General features: G+C 53.4%; 1 protein-coding gene across 3 annotated transcripts in view; it reads left to right on the top strand.

The window, feature by feature from the left end:
* LOC102375912 (galectin-1-like) overlaps positions 1-5,549 on the top strand; it is a 27,104-nt gene extending 21,555 nt beyond the window's left edge. For 2 of the 3 annotated variants that reach the window (XM_025194726.1, XM_025194725.1), the window contains 3 exons: positions 3,740-3,819; positions 4,649-4,820; positions 5,349-5,549. In XM_025194726.1, the coding sequence (XP_025050511.1) occupies positions 3,740-3,819; positions 4,649-4,820; positions 5,349-5,495 (399 nt within the window). In that variant the 3' untranslated portion in view covers positions 5,496-5,549. Of the gene's footprint in view, positions 1-3,355; positions 3,409-3,739; positions 3,820-4,648; positions 4,821-5,348 lie in introns of those variants that run through there. The other variant, XM_006038218.3, reaches the window with a different exon arrangement.
* Positions 5,550-10,263: the final 4,714 nt, after the last annotated feature.

Genomic DNA, 10,263 nt, shown 5'->3' with positions numbered 1-10,263 from the left:
CTCCTACTCCTCAGTGGTTTTGGTTTTCTGAGAAAGAGAGGACCAGAGCAGGACATGTGTGTGCACGTGTGTCTGCATATGTGCACCCCCAGGCGTCCACTGTGTTCAAGAGATGCTTTTCCCCAGCACAATCCAGGATGTAAGGAAGGGAGAGGGGGATGAAACCAGCCCCAACCCTCTCTCCCTGGCTCTCCCCTCACCCCACCCGAGCCAGGAAAGGAAAGTGCAATCTCAGATCCCTGCAAGTGGCAGGGGAAGAACTGAGGTTTCATTCCAGCCATGGAGAAGGAAGTAGCTAGTGTGTTTGATGGGGCTGTAGTTCAGGAGCAAGGGGCACTGGCAGGGATGGGAGGTGCAGGGGGCTGCAGGTCAGGAGTAAGGGGAACTGGTGGGACTGGGGGTACAGGGGGCTGTGGGTCAGGAATGAAGGGCACTGGGAGGGCTGGAGGGGGAGGACATGGGGATACAGATCAAAAGTGAAGGACATTGGAAGGGCTGGGGGGCAGGGGAGCTTCAGGTCTGGAGCAAGGGGCACTGGTAGGGCTGGGGGGCAGGCAGGAGGGCTGCAGGTCAGGGCTGAGGAGCACTGGTAAGGCTGGAGGACAGGGGTCTGTGGGTCAGGAATGAGGGGACCAGCAAGATTTGGGAAACAGGGGCTGTGGGCCAGGAGTGAGAGGTACTGGCAGGGCTGGTGGAGGGAGTCAGCTTGGCTCCAGTTAGCCCCATAACCCCTTTACTGCCTGCCAGGTCTTTCCAGAGATCCAGGGCCCAGCAGAGATGTGCAAGTCTCCCCTGGTAGGGCAGACCCTCTGGGAACTGTCAACACTTCCCCATCACCTCTAGACCCATGGCCATCCTGCTGGCCCCCTGCAGCCTGCCCTTGGCATGGCACATCTAGCAGCTGTGGCCCTATACACCCAGATCCAACCCTCACCAGGCCCTACAACGGGAGGGCAGGTTGCAGGGGGAAGGACGTTACCAATCAACTGTGAGGGGCAAAGGGGGCAATCCAAGTGGAACAGGGGAACAAATTGTGGCTAGAGAGTTGGCAAGCAGGCATGAATGCTGCATGCCCCGGAGGCTGGGGGGACACAGTGACAGCTTGCAGGTGGCAGCAGCAGTGTCATCGGTGGTGAGTGGGGAGCTCCCACAGGCAGCCACAGCACTGTTGGGGGCGGGGGCAGGCCGAGTGGGGAGCTCCTGTAGGTGGCCGCAGTGGTTCATAGATTCATAGATGTTAGGGTCGGAAGGGACCTCAACAGATCATCGAGTCCGACCCCCTGCACAGGCAGGAAAGAGGGCTGGGTCTAGATGACCCCAGCTAGATACTCATCTAACCTCCTCTTGAAGACCCCCAGGGTAGGGGAGAGCACCACCTCCCTTGGGAGCCCGTTCCAGACCTTGGCCACTCGAACTGTGAAGAAGTTCTTCCTAATGTCCAGTCTAAATCTGCTCTCTGCTAGCTTGTGGCCCTTATTTCTTGTAACCCCCGGGGGCGCCTTGGTGAATAAATCCTCACCAATTCCCTTCTGTGCCCCCGTGATGAACTTATAGGCAGCCACAAGGTCGCCTCTCAACCTTCTCTTGCGGAGGCTGAAAAGGTCCCGTTTCTCTAGTCTCTCCTCGTAGGGCTTGGTCTGCAGGCCCTTAACCATATGAGTGGCCCTTCTCGGGACCCTCTCCAGGTTATCCGCATCCCTCTTGAAGCGCGGTGCCCAGAATTGCACGCAGTACTCCAACTGGTGTTGGCAATGGCGGGGGGAGGGGGTGGCGAGTGCTGACCAGCAGTCAGCGACTACCTGCAGACACTGCCATCAGCAGCCAGTGGCAATTGGGGACCACCTGCAGGCCGGTGGCAAGGGGGGGAACAGCAACTGCCCACAGGCACTGCCAGTAGTGCTTTTTGCAGGGGGTACAACACCAAATTCAGGGGGTGCATGTGCACCCACATACACCCCCTATGCATCACCAATGCAAGCAGGGTAGGCATTGCATCCCTCTAGGAACAGGTCTCTACAACCCTCTAGAAACCCAAGAGCAGACTTACAACCCTCTAGCAATAGGTCTGAGCATTGCACACTGGAGAGGTTATTAATCCTGAATGAGTGATTGAAGCTTGATGGAAGGAATGTCTGCTAGGGCAGAGACAGGGCTTTGTGGGCCCAGAGCTCACTGAAGTAGCAGACACAGGATTTTCTAAGCAAGAGAATTACTTGCAACCATTCCTTCCTGATCAGGGCAACAAGCTATTATAGGAGCTGCTTGTAAATGAACAGGACTGATAGCTAGAAAATTCAGCCAGTCAGCCTCTTGCAGGCTGGAACTCTGCCAGCTTGCAAAGAAAAAGCCAGTTTCCCATATTTTTCTCCTTTATAGGAGAATCCATTTTTAAGTTTGTTGATGCATTTTTAATATTTGTTTATGACCCTTTCATATATTCTTGCAAACCACTTTTGGATCACCACCATGGGTTGAGAAACACTGTTCTAGACCTTCACAACCAGGGCACCCTGGGGTATTGGAAGATCCCCTGGAGTGGGCTTCTGCAGTGTGAGGAGATAAGCAGATAAGCTCAGGTTCATCCCTGTCTGGTCATTACCCCCTACCCCCACTGCCCAGCCTCTATGCAAGGAGATAAGTATTGTAATGAACACATTAATCTTGGAAATACCAGTTTTGGTGGGAATGATATATTTGGGGAAAGTTATGCTTTGAGCAGGGATTTGGACTAGATCACCTCCTGAGGTCCCTTCCAACCCTCATTTTTTATGAACCTCTGAAATGGAATGAAGCACAGATCACAAATGTTACAGAGGCCTTTGAGTCTAACAATGGTATCTAGAGTCTGAGATCAACTGGTCTACACCATGAGCAAAACAAAGTGAAAGACAAACCTTTACAGGAGCACCAGACCTCTACAGGACAACAAAACAAAGGCTATGAGTGACCTGAGTTGCTTTTATAGGTGGGTGGCTCCCAGAGCATGCTGGGAACCTAGTTCTAAGGATGCTGGGATTTGTAGTTTCTCAGGTATGTTCATGCAAGGTACCAGCTGGGGCAGGGTCCTGCAGCACGCTTGTCTCCCTATGGGTGTTTTCCCTTCATGTCTTGTGGGGTTGTGGGAACAGCAGGTCCAGGGCCCCACATCCACCTGGGCACCATAGTGTTGAAGCTTAATCACCCCAGCCCATAGGGAAGGGGGAGAGGATAACTCAAAGTTTCACTGACCACACCTCCTCCTCTGTGGTTGGTTCAAAATGGACATGCTCCCCTCCCCCACCCCTTATGTCATTCCTGATTGGCCAAAGGGGGCTGTTCCCAGCTATATAAAGCTTACAGGCTACTAACACCAACCTGTCTACTTCGTGCCAGGAGCTGGGTGTCTTTAAAGCAGCTGTGATGGCGTGTGTGAGTGGGGGTCTAGGGTATCTTGGCTTCCCCTTCATTCTGGGTGGTTCTCTCCCACCCTATCTTTGTGGTGTGTATGGAGGGTATTTGGTGTGCAAAGCCTGGGTGACACCCCCGCCTCCCAGGTTGGGGGTGTCTGAATCCTGGTATTTTTGGAGCAGTGCCCTACTTAGTGATGATGAAAGCTCTGAGTTTCCCTGTAGGCCCTGGATGAGGTGGGGATTAGTAGAGGGGTACAAGGGGTTAGAGCTGAGGCTCTCCAGGAGACCCTACATGGGAGAGCAAGCTGTGGGAAGATCTGAGGTCATCAGGTTTTTCTTACCTCATGTAGATAATGGTTATGGTGAACGTGAATCACCACCTGGGTGACCGCATTGAACTGAAAGGGAAGGTGGCACCTGATGCTGAGAGGTGAGGCTGGGCTCATGGCTGGGAAGTGGGGGGTCCCTGGGCCACCACATGGACTTCAGCCCCTATGTACTCATGGGGGTTCTGGTGTTTCATAACCATCACCCCCATCTGGGCTGGTCCAGGCCATGGATGCATGGAGACCCATCCAAGCCTGGTGGGATATGGGGCAAGACCAGGACTGGGGGCTGTTAGTTTCCTCATACTGCATCCCCCAGGACACTTCAATTTGGGGAGGTGCTAGCTCCCATAGCTATGAGAATGGGGGCTGGGAATCCCCCAGAACTGTGCAAGGGGTGGGGGGGGTCCATGGGTGTTGGTCCCTTTCATATGGGTCTGAGTCCCAGCTGTCAGCAAGAGGTGGGCTGTAGATATGGAGGGGCCTACAGGACTGCTGCCCCACAGGCTGAGCTTGCCCCAAGAGGGCCTGGCTGCTCCCCTGGCCCTGGTAAAGAGGATGCTCAGAGGCTACACCTTACTATTTATCTGCCCTGATGCATTGTGGGATGATGGCTCCTATACTACAGCAAGGCTCCCATTGCTTTGCCAGAGTTGCTATGAGGCTTTCCATGGGTGAGAGAGTCCCACAATGCCCCCTTCCAGGAGATGCTGGGAGACTTTTATTCCCTAAAGCCAATTGATAACTTAGATTAGGGTGCAAGGAGTTCACTGCATCTGGGAATGCCCCAGGAGATGCTGGAAGGTTTGCCACAATGCTAGCAAGGGCCTGCCCTGGTCTGGACTACACATTTGGGGGGGGCGTGGTTCATGAAGGAAGTTTGGATCCTATCTCAGAGGTCTTGTCTCTGCTTTAACCTGCCCCACCCCCCAGGTTTGCAGTGAGCCTGGGCCAGACTAGCTTAGACCTGGCCCTTTACTTCAACCCCCGGTTTGAGAGCGAAGGTGATGCTGGGATCATCGTCTGCAACTTGATGAAGGGTGGGGTGTGGGAGGAGGAGCAGCGTGAGCCCTGCTTCCCCTTCCAGAAAGGCCAGGATGCCAAGGTGAGCGGCAGGGGGAGCTGGCTGGGTGCAGGGTCACTGTCTAGGGGGGGAGAAAATTGCAGCACTCATGCTCTAGCATAGCCTGGTAGGAGTTGAGGCCCTCTGATTCTTTGGGATGAGGGTACAAGACCCACTTTCTGGGGTGACCTGTCCTCCTAGCTGGGGGCAGGAAAGTGTCTAGGAGAAGTGTGTAGCTCCTTCATTTTGTACTGAGCTGGTCTGGGTGGACAGGGCTCTCTGGGATGGGAGAGTAGCCCAGTGTTAAATTGGACTTCCCCAGTTCTTTTTAGGTTCTGGGTCCTGTGGGGGGGGTGGGAATGAGGACACCAACCGGAAGAAGTTGAAAACTCTCCTAATGGCTGGGAGGGCAGGGGGTGAGCTGGGCAGGGCACTCTCTGGGGAAAGATCGCAACCACCTGGCCTCTCCAGCAACAGAGAATGTGGGTGATGACTACCTGGGGTGGGTGGGAGCAGGCGAGTCCCCCAGCTTCCCCCTGCCCCATCACATCTCTTGCCCCCCATCCCCAGATGAGTTTCTGCTTCGATGGACAGCAGCTGAGGGTGACTATGCAGGAAGACCAGGAGCTCACCTTCCCTAACCGCCTGGGGCTGGAGACCATCTCCTTTTTCTCAGTGGAGGGAGACATCAAGGTCACCTCCTTCGAGTTCAAATAGCTCCACCCCAGGCATAGGGCACATGAAAGAAATGAGCTGATAAATATATCTTTGCTTCTCACCTACGTGGATCTGTCATTCATGGTGATTACAGTGGGAAAGGGTGGGGAGGGAGATCATTCCTGGGGTCCCAGATCCTTCCTGGATTGGGGGTGGGGGGCAGTAGCTGGCTTGGGCATGGGGAATTATTCCCCCTGCCTAGCAAAAAAATCCTGCGATGGGGAGGAGTACAGTCTTGTCACGCGTTACATTTAGTGCCTGTTAACTGCGCTGAAAACCCTGGCATTCAAGCAGTAAAATGTGGATTAAGGATTATCATAGAGTAGCAAAGCTAGGACTTTGCCTTCTGCTTGAGAAGCATCTCCAGATCATGTTACTGAACCTGCCTTGAGCTGACATCCTATTGCTCCATGGAGATAATCCAAGTGGGAGACTTGGGTGTGGTGAGAAGGCTGGGACTGCCAACCACCTCTTATTATTTAAATCATAGTAAGTATTACTATGCAACAGCTCCAACACTCTCAATGATCTAAATAAAACTCAAGCTAAATGTCATATGTAACAACCTGTAGAGACTCCCCTCCCCTGGATGGTGGGGGGGAAACCGAGTTAGGATCTGGGAAGGGAGTGGGAAGATCCTCAAAGGAGACTGCAGATGGGGATGACTGCAGTACCCCAGAGGGGCCCTGGTTGCTGCTGTTCTGCAGGGGGTGGGGCACAGGGGTCCAGCCAGGGGTGACCCCTTCTGGGGGGAGGGGAGCTGTAACTTTCCACATGATGCCTAAACTGGGTCTCCCTTACTAGGGAGAAAATGGGTCATCCCCAAACCCACCTCCTTCCAGCATCAGATGGTAGCTGGCTTTCTCACTGAATCCTCTTCAAGTCCCTCTTTGGTGCAGCAAGAGGAAACATGCTTACAAGTGGGTTTGGTTGGGGGAACACTTCAAATTGCCTCTACTCCAAAAAATCCTAATACTTTGTAATACAATTTTGTCTGATTTACTCTCCTTCCCTCTTGGAGCTAAAGGAGATTCCTTAGAGCATGACTCCAAAGCAGGGATCCTCAACTAGGGAATCCGGCTGGTAGTCCTGATCCAGCACCAGAGCTGGCACAGGGGTCACCATCTGGCCACGTGGAGGGGGCATGGGGCAGCCCAGCCACAACCTGGCCCCATGGTGTGGGGAGGGGGGTGGGGAATGGCGTGACTTGGCCCCACAGGGGAGAAAAGGGGTGTCCCAGCAGTGGGGAGCTTGGGGTTTGGGATTATGGCAAGGGAAAGGTGGCTATATTAATAGCTACCACTTCTCTGCTGCCAATCTTCTTGCCCCACAGGAAGCCCTTATGGCCACATTTGGAGTTTCAAGTAAGAATCAGGCTCTCCAAACCATCCTGACCTGTTGTTGAGTGGGCCCTAAAGCCTTTTTTTTTTTTACTTAACCCTTTTATAAAAATTGTATAGAAATGAGGCCAAAGGACATGGGTTTTAAAATAAAGGTGTCACGTTTCATATCAATAGAGGACAGAATAGCAGAAAACTGGAATGTCCTCTGTGATGGCCACCCTATATAGAGCTGAAAGGCTTTGAATGAATAAGGTGCAGCAGACAACAAGTGACAAAGAGCTGGCACTATTCAAGGAGGGGCTTTGAATCTAATGAGCTTGTGAAGAACAACTCTAAATGTGTCCCCTGAAGGGCTCTGAGTGTCACTGCTCCCATTCCACCAGTGGAGGGCATTGATGCCCATGTCTTACCAACAGAGAGTGTCGATATCCCTGTTTCACCAGATTGTATTTTCAAGAGAGAGCTCTTTCCCAATGGCCTTCTAGGCCCCTGGCAGATATTACACTTAACATGCAATTAACCAGTTAATTGTATCATTGGTAGAAACCTGGCCACAAGTTCATGCATTTATGGGTATGATAAAAAGAAGGAACAAGCCACAAAGGTATGACACAAATGTATACAGTAGTGTTGTAACTAGTTCCCATCCTGCCTTAAATTGCATATAGCCAGGCAGCAGCTGACTGGGGGTCCCAGAGTCAAGGGCCCCAATGCAGCATTTTGGAAAATCCCTGGAAAATCTCAGCTCATCTCTTGACTATGGAAAAAAATCCTAGAACAATGCTTCTGTTATAAAGACCTCAGCCAGGCTCTGGGAGGGCAGAATATTTCTGACTCTTAGGAGTCCTATTGGAAACCTCTGGTTTGGTCTTGTGAATTATTCATGGATGCTTGCACACCTAACTCTGGTGGTAGGAGCTATCCTTTAGAGATGCCCCCTAGCTAAAAAGTTTCAGCGCTGGGAATTGGGAGATGGGCCCTTTGTTAAGAATGTAGTAGCTGGCCAGTGGTGAGTCCCAAGAAGACAAAGGGGTAAAGAGACTACCTACTGCTCCACAATAAGGTTTAATTCTCTTCCTTCATTTTATACCTGAATTTATTGAACCCAATGATCACTACATCAACTGTGTTACCATTGTGACAGCTCACAGCATCATTGAGAAGATCGCAGAGTGCTGTGGCCCCAGGGTTGTGGGACAACACATGGTCCCAGAGAACTTCTCAGCTGCTGATCGTTGCCCCATGCTCTGGAATTAGCACCACACACACACACACACACACACACACACACACACACAGATCAAAGGTCAGATCAGTGGAAGGCTGGAAAATCTTCACTTCCTTTCAACACCTGGTACGGAGAATGTGTGCGACACAGCTCTTATTCCCCTGCCTGTTTCCAGCCCCTGGTGCACAGAGAAGTTGGGACTGAAGTTCTGTGCGGATGGGACAGGCCTAGCCCTGGTCTTCCAGCAGCAACTGCTTCCACGTGGAGGAGCCTGGGGCCACTGAAAGAGATGGGAAGTCTCAGAAAGATGCTGGCAGACTGCAGGTGGGGCAGCAGTTTGTGGGGAGGGGGCTCTGCTCTGACACCAGGAGTGGGAAGGGCTTGGGGGGGGGGGAAGGTATTTGGGGCTTTCACCCTGTTCTGTGGCAAATAAACTTTGGGGGAGACTTGCTAAAGCTGGAAAGTTTTCCACCCCCCTTCACCTCCAGAGATTTCACAGAACTTGAAAAGCTACTGCCCATCTTCACTCCTCTCTGATTTCTTGGGCTACCAGAACACCTGAGCTCCCCCACTGAAGTGCATCCAATGACTTCTACCTCCCCACCCTCCAATAGCTAATTGCAGCCATGTGTTGGACATGAGAGGCACTGGTGACAGGGCTGGCGATGTGTCTTTCACTCCATTGTGAAGGTCTAGTCCTTCCTCTCCTCCTCAGAACCCCCCTCCAGCTCATCCCATACCCCTTCCTCCAAAACAGCCACCCCAGCTGCAGCATTCAGAAGGACCTTGAGGGTCTTCCAGTGCTAACAGCCTCTGCGGTGCTGGGAGCATCCAGTGGGGCCAATCAGTACGCTTGAGCCTGTTGTCATAAGCATGACCCTTATGGAGTTTGGTGACCAATATGGGGAGCCTGAGAGCCGAGAGTTATGAGCTGAGTTGTCCAAACTTTAGGGGATAGAGATGGATGCGGGCAGGGGCAAAGAACAAGGTTCAAGGAACAGAAGAAGCAGTAGAAACAAGAGAAGCTAGGTATGCTCAGCTTGTGGGAAAGGCATGTAAGAGGGGATATCATAGCAGTCTTCAAGTACCTGAAGGGCTGCCATAACGAAGAGGGAGAAGTGTTTCTCCCTTGTTGTAGAGTAGAATGAGGACCAATGTCTTGAAGTTGCTGCAAAGTAGGTTGAGAGGGCATCTCATAAAGAAAATCATCACTGGCAGAGCAGGGAGGCAGTGAACTCAATGTCAACTTGATGCCCAGGAAAGATGGACTCACTCATCACTGGAGGTGTTCAAGATGTTGGACAGCCACTGGCTAGAGATGATCTAGCTCTAGTGATGCCCGTGTTCTCCCAGTGGGATTCTCCAGGCTTCTGGGCTTCAGTGGTTTCCCCCACCCTCCTTCTGCTATGTGTGTCAGAGTGTCTTTAATCCTCCCTCAGAGGCATTGGGTGTTGGCTGCAGTTTAAAAGGGCCCGCCAACAGCAAAAAAGCCTCAGTTAGGCTCCAGAGTGGCGAGAGATGCACGGGTGAAAGCCCGCTGCACCCCCGCTCCCACAGAAGCCACAGAGCCCCTCTCCAGCCCCCAGCACAGCTGGAGGTAAGCGGGGCCCGTGGTGGGAGGGGGTTAACCCCTAGAGAGTGGGAGGAGGTGGCTGAGTGGAGGCCGGGCAGGTCTCACCATGCCTAGGCCCCCACTTGGCCCAGCCCCCCAGGGACCCAGTGACCAGGCTGCGCAAACAGGCGCGCTTGTCTGCCGGTGCATGAGTTAGCACGGAGTTCACACAGGAGGGCGCGTGGGAGGCCCAAGGCCCTGCCTGTGAGCCCCCCAGGGTAGGTAGACTCAGGCCCAGCCGGCCTATCAGTAGCATACTGCAGATGGGCATGCGCTGCACCCCGAGGGTCCCCTGGGGGTCTGTGCCCCCCCCGGCACCTCTGAGATGGCCACCCAGATGGAGCCCATGGTCCCGGGCTCCACGCGGACGGAGCCCCTGGCTCTCGGCTGCAGGGGCTGCTTGTCCTTTTTTCAGGCTCTGGGGCCTGGGCGCATGGCCACCTCCCCTTGTGGGGTCTGCTCCCTGCTGGGGTCTCTGGCGCGCCAGCTGGAGGAGCTCCAGGCCACAGTCCAGAGCCTGCGTGCCATCAGGGACTGTGAGCAGGAGATCGACTCCTACTGCCAGGCCCTTCTCCCCCGGGAGGC

This window comes from Alligator sinensis, unplaced genomic scaffold, assembly GCF_000455745.1.
Source record: "Alligator sinensis unplaced genomic scaffold, ASM45574v1 scaffold1331_1, whole genome shotgun sequence".
NCBI lineage: Eukaryota > Metazoa > Chordata > Crocodylia > Alligatoridae > Alligator > Alligator sinensis.
Note: the sequence above shows the minus strand (reverse complement) of the source record. Positions and strands in the feature narration are given on the sequence as shown.